Genomic DNA, 21645 nt, shown 5'->3' on the forward strand with positions numbered 1-21645 from the left:
GATAGCATACTTATCAATTAAAGGGGCAAAAATGGTGTCACATCTCTCGGACTGGGTCTAATTTCCCTTCCTTATATGAAGAGTCTCCTCTTTCCTTATCAGAGTTAACACCAGAATAACAAATAGTTCTCAATTTAGCTACTACGAGTCAACCTCTATTTCACAAGAACAAAGCTGAAGTTCACAGTTTGCTGTACATCAGGAGGACCACTTGGCAATTTACTGTAAAGGCCCATTGGTGCCAGGAAATCTGTTGAGCAGGAAACCTTCAAGTGGGAACACAGGACAGAATTTAGTGAAAGCCCTCAGAACAGGAAAATCGTTTGCGTTGTCATTCTATTTAATAGGTCCTGGATATTGTAAAAATAGTAAAGGACCCTTGGAAAAGCTTTGAACTAATGCAAAATATAACTGGCCTTTTGATCAGAAAGTTGCCTCTTTACTACTGGATAGTCTTTGCCAATATAATGATCTATAATATTAGAGAAGAAATCAGATTTTTTAAATGCCCAAATTTGACTAGAATTAGTGATGAAGGCTCTCAGATGGTCTCCCAGGCAACCTAGAAGTTTCAAGAAAAGAGCTACTAGCAAAAGATACTTAGGAATATTATTACAAAATAAGTCATTCTTAGTACTTTACAAAGACTAGTATAAATTATATACAAATGTTGCACCAAACTAGCAATTTAAATAATTTGCTTGTATTTTTCACACCGTGAGTCATCTCCAGTGAGGGCTAAAGGAACCTGGGCACATTCTGAAGCACATACGTTATTCTTCAAATCAACAGTCCCATGATTAAGAGACACTCATCTTTAGCTTTTCAATATACATAAGTTTACTTTTCTTTTTTCTTTTTTACTAGCAAACCAAATTTAATAGCACATTAATAGGATCATGCAAATGGTCCTATTAATAGGATCATGATCAAATGGAATCCTTTCCTGGGATGTAAGGTAGTTTAAGACACATAGATCAATAAATGACATAAATCACAATAATGGAATACAAGAAAAAACAATGACCTCAAAAGATGGAGAGGGAAAAAGCATTTGACAAAATCCAATATTCTTTCCTGATAAAAACTCTCAACGAACTGTGTGTGGATGAAGACAATGTACCTTAACACAGTGTCACATGTGAAAGCCCACCGCCACGTCACGCTCAGGTGAGACACTGAAACCTGTTCTTCCCAGACCAGGAGCCAGGTCAGGTAAGCATTCTCCCCACTGCTTTTCGACGTCACCCTGGAAGTCCTAGTGAGGGCAAACAGACAAGAGGACGAAGACGCATGGAAATCGCAAAGGAGGGGGTAATCTTATATGTAAAGAAATCCTAAAGATCCCGCCAAAAGATGCCAGAATAAAAAAGTTCAGTGAAGTTGTAGGATACAAAAATCAAGAAACAAAAATTCAATTGTGTGCTTGCATGCTTCAAACACATTGAGACATAAAATCAGTTCTCTTCATGATATCAAAACCAACGACACACTTGAAAATAAATTTAACTGACATAAATAAACAATAAACACTGTACAATAAACACTGTAAGACACTGATGAAAAAAATTAAAGAAGAGATGAATAAATGGAGACATATCCCATATCCATGGACTGTAAAAATTTTTAAAAAATGTTGTTAGTTTATTGGAGAGACATCGGTTAATAAAGTTATATACGTTGCAGGTGTACAATTGTCTAATACATCACCTGTATATTATATTGTGTGTTCGCCACCCGAAGTCCAGTCTCCTTCCATCACCATTTATCCCCCTTTCGCCCCCTTCTACCCACCCCACCCTCCCATCTGGTTGTCACCATACTGTTGTTTGTGTCTGAGCTTTTTTGTTTTTGTTTAATCCCTTCACCTTTTCACCCTTCACATTTCTTTTTCATAATACTCTAAGTTAAAGGTCAATGAATAGTATTATTCCACTTAGAGGCTAATGGATCATCATTATTTTTACAATTTAGAAGACACTAAATACACACACTTTACTTAATTTTAGAAGAAACACTTAGCGTTTTGATTTAATTATGCAGTTGAAATGGCAAGATTTAAAGGGGAAATCATATATTTGGTTGCAAATCCTCATCTGGCATTACATGTGGAATTGGGGGATGGCTAAGTCAGTTTAATACATTTTGGGGCCTTCACCTATCTGGGAAAAAAGGTGTTAGACAGGAAATCTCTAAAGGAACCTTCTACTTTACATTCCATGGCAGCAATTTTCACCTCACCGCATACCAATTACTAAAACTCTGTGGCACACCAAAACATGTATTTTTTGCTGATCTGACCCCAAAAATTGGTATAATTTTGATTCATTCACATTGATTGGATATTGTTTTGGCTGTTGTCTTTTTTTTTTAACTTGAAAATCTAAGGGAAAGAGGTCAGTGTCCCTAACTAAATAGTCAGGTATTGCACATTTTAAAAATTCTCGCAGCGCACCAGTTGAAACTCAGTGCTCTACGGGATAAGCTTCAGTCAACACCAGTGTACTTTGAATATGGAAAAGATGGTTCTTAAATTCTGGGTTTCAGTTATGTTACCCCTCAAGCCCAGGTCCTTCCCGAGCCCTAAGATCTGGAAGCTTTGGGACTGTTACATTAATTCAATGAGGAAGTCTTCGGATCAAGGTGGCTTTAATCCCTTTGTAGTTTAGTAAGCTTGAGATGCTTCAAGATCAAAAAAATCAAAGCTAAAAACACCCAATCATAAACAGGCGAGTTAGGCTTTCCCAAATAAGGCGACCATTTAAGCTATGGCCAAATAATTGCTTTGCTTTGCTTCTGCCTCTTCTTTATGAAGTTCTCCCCCAGCTCCTGTCCTGGAGGGCTCCTAAACCATTTCTGGTTTGGCACTGCCCGATTCCACTCAGCTGCTGCTCAAACAAATTCTTGAAATTTTTACTATGCCTCCATTTATTTTTAGCAGGATGAAGACAAATTTCACAGACTTGCTCTTCAGTGCATTTTTTTCTTGAATAATTTCTATTTTAACAGAAAAGTTGGGTATTTCTCTGCCCCACACCTCACAATTCCCCAAATCCTGATTGTTCAAGCTTTTATCTTCCTGGCTGCTTTTCCCTTTCCACTTAAAACATTTATAAAGAGTTGTTTTGCTGATTATGTGCATTATGCCCTTTTATGCCCCAAAATATGCAAAACTGGTGTGTGTGTGTGTGTGTGTGTGTATGTATATATATATTTGTCTTGGAGGTATAAATTAACAAAATCTTTCTGGAAAGCCAACTGGCAATACATAACAAAGTCTTAAATGTGTGTACTTACTTTGGGGGCTCATTTTTACTTCTAAGCAACCAACCTAAGGGGGGCACAGGTAAGAGTACAAAGACGAATGCATGAATGTTGAAGGGCATGCAAACTAGAGTTTGCAATATAAATAATTGTTAACTAAAACATCCAACTTGAGGGGAGTTAGGTGGTTTCCTGCAGTACTTGTAACTTGGCAAATGATTTATCTTGAACTTTTTAGAAATTAACTTCTAATTGTTTTCTACATTGAGTATAAATTATTGATACTTAAAAGTAAATATGAGGGGGACTTAAAAACAGGAATTTATTTATATAAAATTGTGTATTTATTACAAGTTTAAACTTCGGCCACCTTCAAAGTACTCTCCATTTGATGTAATACACCTATCAAGACATTTTTCCCACTGCTCAGGACAGTTTTTGAACCCTGGCTGGTGTGGCTCAGTGGATTGGGTGCCCAGTTTGATTCTCACCCAGGGCACATGCCTAGGTTGCGGGCCAGGTCCCCAGTAGAAGAGGTGTGCGTGACAAGGATGTGACAACACATGTGACAACACATGGATGTTTCTCTCCTTTTTTCCTTGCCTTCCCCTCTCTCTAAAAATAAATAAAATCGTAAAAAAACAGGTGTTGAACTCGTTGATTTTGATGGTTTTTAGTGCTTCTGCAATTTTTTGTTTCACCTCTTTCACACTGGCAAAATGTTTCCTCATGGGAAACAAACATAAAAAAATGTTGCTTGGGACAATGCTGGATGAATAGGAAGGGTGGGGCACAGGAGTCATACCTGTCTTTGGTCAAAAACTGCTGCACACTCAGTGCAGTGTGGGCAGGTGTCCTCACAAATCACCCATCATGAAATGGGCAAATGCACTGAAAGAGCCTTTCAAAAAAGATTCACCGAGGCTGAATGCAGCCTCTCACAACAATGCCAGCTGGTACACTGATACAGGTGGGTTCCTACAACACTCACCGAGTGGGGGAAGCCTGTATTAGGAGGGGCCTGCCCACCAGAATATAACTCCATTTTTGGGGGGTGTCCTCCATCATATGCTGCTGGCTAATATGTTAATTTACTTATTTCTTTTGCACATGTACCCATGACTCAGAATCACTAATACTTTAGTTTATTCTGAAAAATCATCAACCCATGAAATTACTTACTTGGCTACTACAATTGTTACTGAAATGTGGTTAAGACTAAACATGTTTTCCCAAAATAGATTCCGTCTGACAAAAAAAACCTTATCGAGATAAAATAATTACAAGTGACAGAAATACTATTTTTTGTCATTGTTTCTGAAGTTCAGAAATGACAAATACATCCTCCGAATTTCCAAACAGTTGCTTTGTATTTTAATTTATGAAGAGCCAGAGAAACAAGATACTATGGCAAACACTTTTAATAAGAATACAAAATTCACACCAGAGGCACATTCTGGGGAATGTTAAGAGAACTATCACAAGTAGTAATTCTGCTGGAAGAATAAAATAAGGCTCTCTGAGAGTACAAATATACAGGAGGGAATGATTTAAAATAGGTTTATGATTTACAATCACATTACATTTGTATTAAGCACTGAAAACAGGCATATTATTTAAAAAGCCAGCTAAAGGCATTTGAACATATATAACAAATCTTACAGTCCACAAAGTTCATGTATAACAGTAATTTTAAGTACTTCATTTCAACACAAAAGAAATGAACAGGTGAAGAAATACCTCTCAAAGTATTAATTATGCCTATGACAAAAATCAAGAGAACTTATCTTTGAAAAGGATTACGTTACTGACTGGACCACACAGTGGACACGCCAACCACATGACACGGAACCAACAGCGCTGAGCAACGACACCGGCCAGCCTTTCCAGTCCCCTCTTGTCACCAACACACTGCCCACGCTGCCTGTCCGTCACGCAAATGAACAAAATTCCCCATCTTCCCATATCTTGCGAGGAACGAAGAAAAACCCCACAGTACATTCAAAAGTTGACCTCCCCTTAAACCGTATGTGTGGTTTTAGCAAATACAAAGAAACCCAACGTGTATACACAGTGCTCCTTCCCACGGAAGGAGCAGACAGGTCAGACATTATCTGAAAGGGGTTTCCTTACCAACTGTGTACACTGGTTGGATGAGAACCACTGTGTATGAGAAGGCACGTATCTGTGATTTAAGGCTTAACCGGTAGTTACGTATGGAAGTCAGTGAATCTGTCTAGGGATTCCCATCTGTCAAAATGAATTTCACCCCAAAACTAGCTTTCTTGAGCACAGATTTCTACTCTAGAAATCATCAAGAATTTCTCTTTCCAAGTGCACCTGTCAAAAAAATTCTCTTAAGCAGGTTTCATTATGAATCAAAAGATTGCTAACATAACCACCCTATGACTTCGGATGGTGCATATTCACAAGCTCGAAAGCCTCACAGAAATGACAGTGTGATTCCTGTGTCTTAAAAAAAAAAAACCCTAAACAAAATTACAAAGGTACAGATTAATTTTGAAAAAGGTATTTGCCAAAACTCCACAGGCCAGTCAGTCAGTCATTAGAGCGGCTACCTATGTGTGGATGATGCGGGAACACCAAGTAATAGTTTCTTTTTTTCCCTTTAAGATAATACATGAAAACGAATCTCTTAAAGGTGTTTAATACATTCTTATATAAAATATCTGATGTTGATACAAATCATGTAAACCTCCCTTTGGAAAAGTTACAACTGGCCCACATTCCCAGGACCAAAAACCGTGAATTTTTATCTGGTCAGTGCAAATCTATATTAGATGTTTTCAAACTACAGAAATAGCCATCAACCCTTACAATACAAAAGGACTTCTCAAAAAGGAAAATTACTGTGTTCAGGTTATAGAAATTATGTTTACATTAAAGCCACCCGCCTTCCCATCAAATTTAACAGTTCAATTGTTAAAAGTAGGAAAAAGGGAAAAATTAAAGCTATTTGTGTGAGAATCTCTACAACGGATGTTGCCCTATTTCTCTTCTCCCGACTCTGCTTAATTAGGCTTGTGTAGAAATACATTAGTGTGACTTTCTTTTTTGTTGTTTCCAGGAGTGATTTTACTGTTCTTCAAGCCAAGACGGGGCATCCATTCCAGGCGTTTTCAATTTGATATGGAACTGTTTAAGGGTCTGTTCGAGCTGTTTCTGATTCCCAGCAAAGTACGCGGCAATGGCATTGTGGAAAAGCACCAGCTGGTTGTGCAACACTTTGACCTGTGAGCGGGGCAGAACACAAGACCGAGCGTTAGCACCAATGACAATGAAACAGAGGTGAGCTATCACAAGTCTCAAATAGCGTCTCTCTCCTCAGGAAAAGCTGTTTTAATAATGCAAAGTAGTTCACACGCAGCAAGTGTACAGTATTTGCAGGGTCACTGAGCCTTCGATCTTCAATGACTTTTAACTTCCCCGAAGGGGACAGGTCAGTTTAAGATGCTAAATGCGCACAGGCATGCCTTGTTTTTTTGTGGTCAGCTCTACTGCACTTCACGGACGTTGGGGTTCTTACAGGTTGAAAGCAACACCCTCCACCTGCTTTACTGTGGTGGTGTGCAACCGCACCCGCATCACCCCTGAGGCGCCCGGACTCTGTGAACCATTTTCAAGCATTACTGGGCGCATTAATTTAAAATGTCATTAAATGCCCTGCCAAACTGAGAATATTTAAAACTAAATATTGAAGAGGAAACATTACATACAAGTAACTAGGTGATATGTGCCCTACACCAAGTATGGGCATCATCAAGGCTAAACCTTATGTGAAACTGGACAACCCAGACATTTTTAAACACGGAGGGTCTCTGCAAAGAATCGGGCGAGTGGCAGGAAGTGCTGCCACAAAGCCAATGTATTTAAGGTTTACATGTCTCTCAGTTATTTTCAAGCACCTATTACTTGTAATGGTATCAGAGGTATGTTTTAACCAAGTCACACGACCTCTACAAACTTTCTTAAAGAAATCATCAAAGCATCACAAAAATTTCTAAATAAAGTTTTTTCCCCTTGGGGTCTTATTTATAACTGCAAAATGTTTAAGAGTAGAAAGTACAGAACACACTCTGATTTACCCATCCAATGAAATATTCATTAAAACTGAGCTTTAATAATTTTTAATGATGTAAAAATGCCTGATGTACGAAGCTAAGTGAAAAAATAGGACATAACATTTTATATATGATATGACCCCTGTATTTACTATATAGTACACACAGATTTGCAGAGTCTCTTTACCCATTTCTCCATCCATCTACCTCTATAAAGAAAACAAAACAACATACTTATACTGGATAGTTTTTATTTGCCAAGTCTTTATTTTTTAAATTAAAATAGTATAAAAATAACAAGTGATACAGTTTGTGTCAAGTACTGTTCTAGGATATGAGAATCCCAGGATATCGAAGGCACGTGACAGCAGAGAATGATAATAATATGATTCATGGGCAGCAGAAATACACTGGCGTAACTTAAATAAGAAAAGGAGAAGGAACAACACAGGCATGTGTGCCGAGACCAGGTTCTCCAGACGGTCAGCATTAGGGCTGGAGTGCTCTGCCTGCCCCACCCTCTGGCTGAGATGTGGAGGGCATTTCAAGGGAGGGCGGGCCTCAACCTAGGGACACTTATTAAGGAAACGGGGTAATCAGAGGAAAAGTGGGTTTCTAGGTGGCAATTTAGAAGACGAGTGAAGTGTTCTGTTATAGCGGATGGTTACAATAATGGGACCAGGACACCAGACCGAGATGTGACACCTAACCTAAATGCAGGGCCGGCCCCTCCCAGAATGGAACCCTAAGCTGACCAGTCTGGAATTTCCAGACCCACACTAGGGAGGTGATCTGCCTGGTGAGACCCCCGCCTTTCCCTAAGGGTAACTGTCCTCGCCTGAAATAGTCCACTTTTAACTTCTTAGTCCCAAACTTTCTGCCTACAAAAACCTTCCATTTTGTACAACACACCAGGGTGCCCTTCTAGTTGCTAGATGGGACGCTGCCTGGTTCAGGAACTGCGTAGTCAGGCCCATTAGATCCCTAAAGACAATTAGTTGATTTTGTTTCTTTACAAAAGTGAGGTTGGCCATGCAATGTTAGAAAATGAGGACTGATAAGCAAGCGTGTGCCCTCCTGGGCTACTGCCTCCACCTCATGAGGAAGCCCAGCCTGGCCTCCTGGGGGCCCACAGAGAGAAGGCGCTGGCCAACCCAGCTGTGCCCAGCACCCGGAAGCACGCCCCACCCCCTCCCAGCTGTGGCAGATGGTCAGCCACCGCTGTTCTAGGCCACTGAGCTTTGGGGGTTTCAATCATGAGGCAAAAGGTAAATGGTACATCTATGAAAAAGGTTAAGAATGCAGTTTCCTAGCAACAAAGAAGGTTTTAGACAACACAGTGAGAAGGAGGAAAATCAAAAGGTAGAAAACAGGCCTGGAAAGGAAAAAGGCTGAGTTGGGTGATAAAGTAAATGAGTAAAAAAACCATGCACCTGGAGAAGGTAGAAGCTGGGGTGGCTGTGATCGGCAAGAGAACTTAGGAGAGAAAGTTGCTGAGGACAGAGATTCAAATGAGAGAGGCGAGGCTGCTGCTGGCCAGCCCCCAGGTCTAACTGCAGTGCTGGAGTACATGTAACAGCATCTTTGAAAACTTCCACTTCCCACGCCCTTGGAAGACCCCCATGAGGCACAGTCTGAAACTGGCCACAGCCTCCCCACGTCTGCACTTGCTATCCACCTAGGTCATTAGGAAGATACCCCCTTATTAGCACTCTCCCTTTACAGAAAGGACCAGAATGAGCGGCGGAATCAGGAGGCATGTGTGTGCACTTTGTGCACTGTGTGCACTGATTGTACCACTGTGTGCAATCTTAGTGGTACCACTTTCTTGTGGCTTTGTGATGCCAGGCACGGTTATGTCTCACCTCACTGGCCAAGGTCTTCATCCAGGCATCAGGGATGCATTACTGAGTGTCCAGTGCTGTTGTAGGGGCCAAAGGAAATGAGATCCAACCCAGCACACTGTCTGACACAGAAGGGCACTCGTTCCATTTCAGTGGAATCTAAGTTTACCTATCTGACGCTCAAATCTTTAAACACTGACTTTTCTTAGTAAAATAAAATTTCACATATTTAGAATCCACTGACTTGAAATCTGTAAGAGTGTAATATTGTGATTTATAGTAAGGAAAATAGACTTGATCTCTGTACTCATTCCTGGAATCTAGCTCCTAAAATCCTTGTAATTTCTAAATGATAAGAGGATGGGAACATCTTTTGTTATAATATTTGGTCTCTTGCCCTATTTCTGAAACAACTCCAGAGCCATAGAGGTGAAAGTATTTTTGTTATTCATAAAAAGCCCTCTCAACCATACCCCACTGTACGTTAGTGAGATTTCTGGAAAGCCCCTGGATAACCGCAGGATGGGGGTTGGTTGCCAAGGGAACTACATTGTGATTAGGAGACAGGAATGTTCACCTCCACTGCCCAAACCTCTGGGGAGGCGAGAGGCACTACAGGCTGAACTAATTACCAGTGGACAATGCCTTAATCAATCACGCCTATGGAACGAAGACTCCATAAAAATCCCTGAAGTCCAGGGTTTAGAGAGCTCTAGGCTGGTGACACAGCACCTGCAGGGAGGGTGGTGTGCCTCAAACGCCGGGGGGGGGGGGGCGGGGGCAGCAGTTCTGGTGCTCAGCACCCCTCCAGACCTGGCCCTGTGCACCTCTCCATCTGGCTGTTCACTTTCATCCTTCCCTATCTGTAATAGACTGGTAATCTACCGAGGAAACTGTTTTCCTGAGTTCTGTGGGCCACTCTAGCACGTGATTGAATCTGAGTTGGGGATTGTGGGACCTCTGATTTATAGCCAGTTGGCCAGAAGAATGAGTGACAACCTGGTCTTTCCATTGGGTCTGCGGTGGTGATGGTGGTGGGGGTCCGCATTGTCAGAGCTGAATCGAACTGCACGACACCCAGCAGGCATCCAGAGAATCAGAGAGCTGACTGGTCAGTGTGGGAAAACACCCACACGTGTAGTGTCAGAAGTGTTTGAGAAGGGTGGTAGGGAAGAGAGGAAGAAACACAGAACTATTTCCTTTTCAAAGACAGAAACTGTGCAAAGGTGAAGTTCACCTAGCATGATAAAAAAGGGACAGATGCGGAAGAGGGGAAAGGTGGATCTTTCCGGCACAGCCACGGGAACGCTGAATGGGAGCTGCACTTCTGAGGCTGAATGGAGTCAGGGCAGCCGTCTGGACTGGACATGCACACTGAGAGTCAGTGCACATGCAGATGCTGTTCGAACGCACATGATGAGATGAGTCCTCAAGACAATGGACAGACGGAAAGGAGGTCAAGGACTGGGTCATGAAAAGTGTACCTTGATCCTTTCACCTCACATCTCCAGAGCTCAGCTCGAACTGGATCAAAGGCCTAAATGTCAAAGCTAGAAGCTATGCAAGTTCTAGAGAAACGCCTACAAGAAAAATCTTAATGACCTTGGGTTTGGTAAAGATTTTTAAATAGCACACACAAAGCATAAATTGTAAAAAGAAAAACATTAATAAATTGGATTTTATAAAAGTTAAAACATTTTTCTCTTCAAAAGACACATAAAAATGAAAGAGGAAGCCACGTACTAGGAGACAATATTTGCAAAATATGTATTGGACAAAGAACCTGATGCTATAATATATAAAGAATTCTTGCCCTGGTGTGGCTCAGTGATTGAGTGCCAGCCTGTGAACCAAAGGGTTGCTGGTTCAATTCCCAGTCAGGGCACATGCCTGGGTTGTGGGCCAGGTCCCCAGTGTAGGATGTGCAAGAGGCAACCACACACTGATGTTTCTCTTCTTCTCCTTTCCCCCTTTCCCTCTCTCTAAAAATAAAACAAATAAAATCTTAAAAAAATAAAATTACTTAAAAAAAAGAATTCTTAAAATTGAATAAGAAGATGGAAAAGAATGAAATGGGGAAAAGATCTGAACAGGCTTTTCACCAAAGAGAATATCCGATGGCAAACAAGAGTATGAAAACACAGATACTTGATATCTTTAGTTCCTAGAGAAATTCTTAGTAAAACCACAACAAAATGCCACTGACACACCCACCAGAATGGTTAAAATTAATGACTGACTATGCCTTATTTGCGAGGATGACAACAAATGGATCTCTTACAATCTGATGGTGGGAACGTAAAATGGTACAACTATCTTGGAAAAGTTTGCCACTTTCTTCCAAAGTTAAACATGAACCTACTATTCCACATGTACGTGTAAATGCAACCCAGGTATTCTACTCCCAGCTCCTGACCTGAGAGGAATGAACGAATGTGTATGTCCACACAAGCACCTGCACATGAATGTTCATAGTAGCTTTGGCTGTAATAGTCTACAACTGGGAATAATTCAAATGTCTATCAACAGGGGTATAAACTGTGGCATTTCCATACAATGCAATATCACACAGCAATAAAAAAATAAACTAGTGACACACGCAACATGAATCACAAAACATTATGCTCAGTGAAAAAACCCAGAAGACAAACTGTTTAATTCTATTTATATAAAATTTAGAAGGTGCAAACTAATCTACAGTAACAGAAAGCGAATCAGTGGTTGCTTGGTAATGAGGCCTCGAATTACAAAGAGGCTGGAGAAAACTTTTCGGGTGATGGATACACAGCTGGTTTTGGTGGTGGCTCCACAGGTGTCTGTATATATCACAAGCTGCCAAATTTTGCACCTTGACTGGGTGCAACTGGCTACTCAGGTTGATTATGCTCCAATAATGCTATGGGAGAAAAACAATGATGCTTAGAAAACTGGTTATCTACCACCTGGAGAGAAAACTGGATTCCTAGTTCACAAAATATAAATAAAATATAACTAACCAGCTCTAGGTGGATTTGGAATTGTGAAAAACAAAACATCTGAAACTTTTAGAACATATAACCAAAAATCCAAGAACCTTGGGTTTGAGAAGACTTCCTAAGTAGGACACAAAGGGCATTAACAAATAAAAGATAACTCCTTAAAAACAACCAGACAACCCACAGAAGTGTGGGCAAAGACATGAACTGACATTTTATACTGGAAGAAATACATGTGGTCAATAAATAGTGAGGGAAATAAAAGGGCAGAATACAGAAAAGAATACCATTTTACTCACTTTGCTTGCAGAGAATGCGGATCAAAGGGAACTTGTGTACACTGCTGGTGGGATGAAACGGTACATCCACATTGGAAACAATGTGGCTTCATTTTACAGAGCTGGGCACTCAGAGTGCCCTAGGAGGCACGGCCAGGAACAGTGCAAATGTCCTTTAACAGCAGAATGGACAAATACAATGTAACGGGTGGGAGAGGTGAAGGGGTGGGTTAGGGAAGGAACAGGAAGATAGTAACACTATTGGGAATGTTCAAGTTCTTGGGTTGGATGGTGGGGTCACAGATTTTCATTATATTATTATGCTTTATAGTTTAAATCTGCATTATATATATTATTTTCTATGTATATCAAGTGTTATTTTTTAAGAAGATGAAGAAAAAACAAAAATAATGAAGTTTTATCATTCATTTCAGCTACAGTACTAAAAATAAGACCATATATGAGCTAACAGATATAAAAGTAAAGCTAAATTAGAAAGTTTCAAATAATTTTTCAATTCTAATACTCTCTATAGCCATAAACTGATTGTCTACCATCACAAAATTCACCTTTGCTTGTAGTGTCTAAAGTAATGGACCACAGAGAATTTCAAAAAACTCATACCTGTCCCTAAAATACAATGTTGCAATTCTCATGAACTCATATGTGGTGCATTTTAAATTTTTGCAAACTACACTTAAAATTCCCTTCTCTAAAAATGACATTTTCTGGATCAGAAACAAAGCAGATTTATTACAAATAAACCATTTATTAATTATGTACTTTCCTCTGTCCATTAGTTAGATCATCTTTTTCTTTGTCTCTTGTTAGGGGCTCTTGTGAGCTGCAGGAGAAAGCTCACATAGCTGAAGCAGAATAAAAGATCCAGGAAAATGGGGTTCATTCCCATTTCTGCCCCAAGTTCACTATGTGAACTCTCTTTTTACTTGCATAATGAAAAAACTGAATTAAGATAATTTCTATCGTTCCTTTCTACCAAATTTTTCTGAGAAAAATAATTGCTTCCTAAATAGAGGCACACATATATACCTGGAAACTTAAAGAAAAACAGCATTCCTAATTATTTTTAAGGATAGAAACTAGCTCCTCTTTTAGAGATTAAATTCAAATCAAAGTTTATGTTCTACCATTAATTCATCACTCTCCCCAATTTAGAGGTATTTTTAAAAAGACTTTCACACTAATAGCCTAGTTGCATCACAGAGTAATTTTCTATCTTGCTCTACTATTATTTGGCCTTTTTTGTTTCCCTATTTTGGGTTATCCTCAGCTCTTAGAATTATAGGAGCTTCTGTACAGTTAGTGTGAAATTCAAATTTTCGGAAATAGGTTCTAGCCAATTGCTTTATTACTCTTTGGGTCACACAAATTTTTTAATTGAATTTTCATCTCCATGTTTTAGAATCAGAGGAAACAATAAAAGGCTTTGATTGAGGTACCTGATCTCCAAAGAGCTGTTATAACAGCCTAGCAAATTAGAGCCAGACAGAAAGTGGGATGAGCAGCAAATGTCAACACAAGCCGGGTCCTCCCTCCCTGGGGTGGCTGACAAACCCGACACGGAGACGCTCCTCTTCCTGCGGCTGAGGAAGATGTGCAGCTCCTTAACAGAACCTCCAACAGGGCGCATTAGCTGTGTTTGAAATACTCCCCCAGCCCCAGTGAAACTTAATCCATGGGAAACCAAGGAAAGAGGGTGCTTTTAGAACTGACTTCCAGTTTTCACAACAAAATGACACAATACCCATTTTCACAAAACATTCCCCTAGTAACTGTGAGAAGGCTGATGTGCAAAGCTTTTAAAAGTATACACAACACTTCGGAGCAGGTCCGTGAGCAGAGAGAGCCTTGCAGGAGTCACAGGTTTTTAATTTGAATTATGGAAATAAAGATAAAATTTCACTGTCACTTGAATCTCAGAAGCTCCTTTACACCAAAACAGATACCATCCCTCACTTTCCCATCAGCGCTAGTTACGTAAGTGTTGTCCCAGCACAAGTTTCAGTTTGGGTGGTGTGTCTTCAAAATCAGACACAAATCTAAACAAGAGTGATACTGGCTCTTTTAGCCAATCAAACCACTACCAAATAAAAAATAAAGGGAAATTAAAAGAAAGTAACAAATCAATTTTCAATGTGACTATACTTTCTAAATGAAATTAACTAAAAATATTTTAACAAATTAAAAATTACAATTTTTGCTTTTCTGGCTATTTTTGATTAATTTACAGTGTAATATGTATTCATATAATGTTTTCAGTGCAGTTTAGACTGATATGCTGCATGGAGTCCTCATAATGTTTTGGTTATTAGACAAACAAACCATTACTAATGAAAGGGAAGAACTAAGTAATATTAGAGAAGCAGTTACAATTTTAAAGGTAACTCAATTTTGCAATCTTGGTAATTGCTGTGCTGTTGTTGCTGTAGAGAAGCAGTTATTTTTTAAAAAATATTTTATTTCTAGAGAGAGGAGAAAGGAGGGAGAAAGAGAGGAAGAGAAACATCAATGTGTGGTTGCCTCTCACGTGGCCCGTGCTGGGAACTGGCCTGCAACCCAGGCATGCGCCCAACTGGGAATCGAACCAGCAACCCTTTGGTTCATAGGACCGTGCTCAATCCACTGAGCCACACCAGCCTGGGCAGACAAGCAGTTTTAACAAGACTTAAAAGTATTATTTTAAGTTACTTGGCTTGTTTATCAGGTTTACTTTGCTAGGCTGTTTGGTCTGGTAAAGGTCAATCTAGGAAAGATCCTGGTTTCCCCAAACAGAACTGGCTGAAGGAGAGAGGAAGAAAGTGAGGTAGGGGAAAGGTCAAAGCCACTTTTAGGAGAGGGGTCAAAAAGCCAAATGTTTGAGAAAATATTTTAGGGTCATTACAATTTTTAAATTTACTTGTGCATTTATACTAACAGATCAAGAAAAGTGATGCGCTCCCAGTATCAAAGCAGCAGCCAACTGCTTTTGGTAGACTGTTGTTTGCTGCAGTGGGTGGCACTAACTTTGAGGCACTTTCTGTGTGACAGAAAATATGTCACCTTCACATCTACTCTGTACAAGCTTTTATTCTTATTGCTTCTCAGCCTTTTGGCTAAGATCAAGTGTATTCTCTCCATGTTATAGTTAAAAAAAGCAGACTCATGAAGCTGAGTAACTTGCCTCTAGGTAGAAAGCTAGGAAGCAGGTGGGACTTGGGGAACTTGGGGAATGCCTTGTTCCGAGACTGGCCCATGTTCTTTCATTCACCTATGCTAACCTGCCTCTACTCATAAGGCAATAAACGTTTGGGACAGCTTTTAAACAAAGTTTAAAGCAAATAAAAGAAGATGTCCCAGAGCTCTTAAAAAGAAGGGTAGGAATGTAAAAAAGATATACTTTAACTTTCTTCCTAGTTTTGCCTCTGGCCCTGAAGTTGCACTTAGACATCCTCAGGACAAGGATCTAACACAAGAGTTGGAGGAGATGAAAGAAGGAAAAGTTAATTCTTTCTAAAATTAGGAAGGTTAATGCAATCTTAAATTCTTCACAATTACAAAGCAAGAAAAAGTCTATAATGAACTATTTAGTGATGTATGTCTTAAGTTAGAAGAGATTTAGAGTGGTTATAGGACAAATAAAATGCAACAGAAAAATAGAGATTTAAATAGGAGCAATAGAAGATAAAGCTAACAATTCTAGGCAGAAACAGGATGACGACAAATTTGACAGATTTTCAAAACCTAACATCAGAAACAATTACAGTACTTTAGAAATACATGAAATCATTGTGAACTCAACTACAAAGAACTTTCGTAAAGATCTGCCAGACAATGAGCCGGATCAGACACAAGCAAAACCACTACAGCAACACCTGGTGAATGACCTAAAATACAGCATACAATACTTTAATTGTGAAAGGGCAAAACAAACTGCAACACTGACTACTAAGGCAGAGACAAGCGGGGGTTTAAAGCAGAAACAGGTAAGAGGAATTTAAGGGCAGGACTGACAAGAGGATGCCAGGTGGATCACACTGAGCACTACTCTGCTGCCTACATGACACTTAGCGATAGAGGATACGTGCCATTTACAAAGCTACTGACTGCACGGCCTGAACAGAAGTATTCCTTTGTAGGCAGCAAAATCATAAAAATGAACTTTCCCCTCAAATCAAATTTACATTACATATCTCCTTAGCAGAGATACTGAAGTAATTGAGAAAAAGAGGCAAATTCCAGTTAAAAGTTATTAGTTATAATATGTTTATAATTGTTAAGTTCTTCAAATTAATTATTGGCTCTCCCCCAAATTTGATGAAGTAGGGGTGTATATTACATGTACAACAATATCGGGGTAGTAGCTCTGAGAAAAAGCTAGAATACACTCATCTTTAGTAAGATGTCTCCAATCACTAATATGTAAAGTATTAAACTCCTGTCTTTACCCCCAACTATTTAAAAATGTATAATTATGTACTTTCTCTGGCCATTGTCAACCTTTCGGAGAACTTTCTCCATACGCATCACTCAGAGACCAGAGTCTACGAGTTCATTCACTATACGAAGGGAACACTCCGCAGAGGCACCAGTGGGGCTCACCCCCAGGGGAGGACGCCGACCAGCAGGCATTCCAGCAGAGTGCAGTACGTGCTCTAGGTGGAGAGGGCCCTGGGCACCAGAGTGATACACACGGGAAGGAAGAAACTTTCAAGGTGTAGAAGTATTAAGTAAGATAAATCCTTCATGTTAGTATGGGAGCTCCTAGTTCGAAATGAACTGAAGGTACAGAAGAGCAGGTGAGAAACTGGCTGTTCGCCCTCACTCATCAGGTGGCCCCGTCCTCACTGGCTTTTAGACACTGGACACCAGGGTCGTGCGATTAAACCAATGGCCTATTCACACTCGTCTTTATATCCACAAATAGTTTTTCTTCATAACTATGGTCTTCTGTATTATAGCCTGAAAAACTAATTTTTATTTTAAGATTAAGAACCCTATCTCATACAAGTTAACAACATTCTGATCCTGTGCACCCAACAACTATTTATAAACTTAATGGAAAAGCTTTGTTAAAATTTACGATAAAGCCATTATTGTTCTTCAAGAAATCCATAAACAGTAATACTATGTATGCTTTGGTTTAGGATGAAAACAGAAAATTTAACCAAGTTTATTGGATCATTTAAACATATGATCCAATTTCTTCAAGAACTTTTTTTTCTGGCCTTTACCCACCAAGGCTCACGTTACTCCATCTCGAGTGATCCTGCTTAAGTCAACTGCCACTTGGCCTAGCAGGTACTTCGAGACCACACTCACGCTTCTCTTCATCAAATTCTGTACTTCTTTTTCACGCTTAACTCGGCATTTTGTATACAACACATTTTACTAAATGTTCTCCATTAGACTGTAAGCCGCTTGTCAGCAGGGCGTTTGTCTAGCACTTTCATACAATCCTTTTTAGGATTAGGCATTATAATATAAGCCCTACACAAGCACTTTAAAAAAACCTGTTGAATTTTAGAAAAGCATCTTTTGAAAACTTAAAGACAGAAATAATGTTAGAAAACCAGAGTGTTAATGTTATAAGGTTTAAGAGCAATGAAGGAGAATCTTTGTTAACAATGACGTTTTTCATCTCAAAAAGCAAAGCGCAGATGAGCCATGCAAGGAACACACACACGTACATTCAACACTGGAGTGCCGAGTGTCTGTCTGTCTGTCTGTCTGTCTCTCTCTCACACACACACACACATCCCCACACCCCCCCCCACACACACACACCCACACACACCAGTGAAGTGCCGAGAGGACTTTAGGAAAGGGTAAAAAAACAATAGAAAGCCAAAGTCTTAAACACTGCCAGTGTCTTCTGAGACACTAATTAAAGGTTCTACTTTTAAGTAAACTGAAGAGACTGTAACTATTAAGAACTAAAAAAAGAACCGTCACGCCACTGTCGCTAAAACCAGTGGAGATTATTAGTGATCTGTTCATGTTTTACATCGATCACTGAAAAACTCAACTTTACTACAAAACCTGACACACTGACTTGGGTGGTACCCAAGGTTGGCAAAATCAGTGAAACATGGATCCTAGGATACAGACATCGACCATTTCGTAGAACAGATACCTCACAGCAGTAACGTTAAGTAAATTTTAACAGCGAATCCTATTCACGCAAAGGGAAAGGATGGAACAATCCCCTCCCCTCTAACAGATACAATAAAACAATGGAACCCAAACCCTACCCTCCAATGAGTTAACCACTTCTGACCAAAAAGAATCAGAAAACGTAAGTACCTTATAACTGTCAAAGGGAATGGAGTCAAATCTGTAAAAACAACAATTCATGATTATAAAACTCTCTTTCCCTCATATACTGGTTGACGACTGCAATTACTGAAATGACTCAGGATAACTGCGGCTTGGATGATGCTAATTTCAAAGCCTTTAAAAGTTAGCCTTAACTCATAACTTTCCGTTGCACTGTTTATATACAGAGTTTCATTTCTGTTTGTTAACTAAAGAGAGAAAGGAGGCAATGCGAACCAGGGGCAAATTTTCCTCCTCTACATGAGTTTAGAAAAAATTTAAAAGGGATATGCAAACCAAACCACTAACAGCAGCAAACATGGTACCATACATGAAAATATTTTCTGACATAAATTAAAAGTACTATATCACGCCATTTAGAATCTGTTACTTAAGAACAAAGGAAACTCTTTTTGCCCACTTTGCACATTTTTTTGCCCAAATTTTTGAGGAAAAAATAAGGATGCACATTATACATGAGTAAAATGATTCCATACCATGGGTAGAATATGGACATAATAATTCCATGTATAACGAGCACAAATATGTGGAAGCACATCAAACACAGTAATAGTGGTAACTGTTTTTCTGTTCTCTCGAACACATAATTGATCATCTGGTTTTAAAGCTAAGAGGAAAATTATAGACTATATAAACAAATATTAGACTATGTTTGAAAACAGAAATATAAATTCTCATTTTGAAAAAAGATAGGGCACAGTGTTAAACAAAACTTTTCCAGCTGTCCTTATCCTTCTTTCTTTTCAGAGTTAAATTTCTATTATTTGAATAGGTTAGAATCAAAATTTAAAGGATATAAAAAGTATATAATGAGAAGTCTCATTTTCACTCCTGTCTCCAACTACTGTCTTCCCCTTACAGGTAACCAGTTTTAATTAGTTAATTCTTTCGGGTTTCCTTTATGTCAGCACAAGAATATACAATTATACATCCTTATTTTCTCCCTTTCTTACACAGATGGTATTGTACCACGTACAATGCTCTGCACCTTGTTCTTGGTATTTAATATTATGTTCTGAGGACCTTCCTCTCGCTAACGTTCTTTTTTTTTAAGACAGCTGCAAAATTTTCCATTATATAAATGAACCACAGTTTATTCCACTAGTTCTTTTCTGCTGAACTGTTGGGCTGCTCCTCATCTTGACAGAACTGCATGCTGCACCGAATACCCATGTACGTATGTCATGTTCTTCCTTATGTAGGCCCCGACCACCCACGGCAGCTTCGTCGCAGCGCTTCCCCACAGTCCTCAGGCTGTGTGGCCTCTCTGACCATCAGCTGCCTTTGCATGATCCACCACTTTCAACTGGGGCGCCGCAAGAATGTTTAACACACACAACACCTGACTATTTAGTCACAGGCACAGATCTCTTTTCCCTTAGACTGTCAAATTAAAAAAATGACAATGGCCTACACGACAGCAGCTGTCGGATGTGAATGAATCAAAATTATACCTATCTTTTTTTGTCAGGTTGGCAAAAAATACATTCTTGATGTGCTGCAGAACTTTAGTAATTAGTTTATGTGTGCTGTGAGACGGAAAAGACTGAGAATCACTGGCATACCCTACTCCTTCCATTTAAAATTTCCTCCTTCTACACACCTTCAGTTAACTCCTTTCCGTTCCTTTGGATCTAAGCCCCATTTATTCCTCTCGCTGGCCTTACACAATCCCCCCAGACAACTCCCCCCTGACCTCACAGGATGCTTTATCTTCCCTTCACAACACATCAAACTTGCACTTTATAATTACTTGGCTAATGCCTATTTCTCTTACTTGAGTATAAGTTCTTTGATGGCCAGATCATTATATTTCTGCTACCTAAATCAGTGACTGGTACATAAAAAGCAACCCATGAATATTTGCTGAATGAAGAAATGAAATATCAAAGGCGTCAATTATACACCAGTCTCTTTTCAATATTTTATATGGTATTTATTTATTTATCTTTACAGGGGAAGGAGAGAGGGAGAGAAACATCAATGTATGGTTGCCTTTTGTGCGTCCCCTGCTGGAAGTTAGCCTGCAAGGAACTGGCCTGCAACCCAGGCATGTGCCCTGACTGGGAATCGAACCACGATCGTCTGGTTTGCAGGCACGTGTTCAATCCACTGAGCTACGCCAGCCAGGGTTCAATATTTTATATGGTATTTATTTTACCTTTAAAGTATCTCTTGAAACCTTTAGTTCAGTCCATTTCCACTACCATTATCCAAGCTCTTCTCATCTTGTCTAAACCACTATATTCACCCTTGGGTTCCACTACCATCTATGCTCCATATTTCAGTCCTATCAGTTGCCAAGAAGTCGTTCAATGGCTTTACAGTGGTATTAAAATGAGCTTTTCCTGAACGTGGTCAGTGAGGCCTGCACAGTCCGGCCCCTGCTTGCTTCCCAGTCTTCTCTCTATGCTCTAGTCACATTCATTCTGAGAATACACCACCCTGCCCCTCACCAGCCTCAGCCAAAGGGCTGTTGCACGTGCTATCCTTTCTACCCGGAATACTGTTTTCCACTTTACCTAGTTAACACTCAACACTACTTTCTCATGGAAGCCCGCCCTGACCACTCTTTTTTTTTTTTAATTTATTTATCTTTAGAGGAGAAGGGAAGGAGAGAGGGAGAGAAATATCAATGTATGGTTGCCTCTGCCGGGGATACACAATGTATTGTGTGTCCCCTGCCAAGAACTGGTCTGCAACCCAGGCATGTGCCCTGACTGGGAGTCGAACCACGATCCTCTGGTTCGCAGGCCCGTGCTCAATCCACTGAGCTACACCAGGCAGGGCTCGTCCTGACCACTCTTAACCAATGATGGACCTCTACTTTAAAGCACTGGTCACAACCAAAATTATATGTTTGGGA

General features: G+C 39.8%; 1 protein-coding gene across 12 annotated transcripts in view; it reads right to left on the reverse strand.

Moving 5' to 3' along the window:
• Positions 1 to 4673: 4673 nt before the first annotated feature.
• Positions 4674 to 21645, reverse strand: part of ARFIP1 (ARF interacting protein 1) — an 83466-nt gene continuing 66494 nt past the window's right edge. For all 12 annotated transcript variants that reach the window (XM_037058383.1, XM_037058379.1, XM_037058387.1 and 9 more), the window contains one exon: positions 4674 to 6516. In XM_037058383.1, coding sequence (XP_036914278.1) covers positions 6361 to 6516 — 156 coding nt within the window. In that variant the 3' untranslated portion in view covers positions 4674 to 6360. The remainder of the gene's footprint in view (positions 6517 to 21645) is intronic.

This window comes from Sturnira hondurensis, unplaced genomic scaffold (genome assembly GCF_014824575.4).
Source record: "Sturnira hondurensis isolate 20B ecotype Veracruz unplaced genomic scaffold, ASM1482457v3 Scaffold0010128, whole genome shotgun sequence".
Classification (NCBI taxonomy): domain Eukaryota; kingdom Metazoa; phylum Chordata; class Mammalia; order Chiroptera; family Phyllostomidae; genus Sturnira; species Sturnira hondurensis.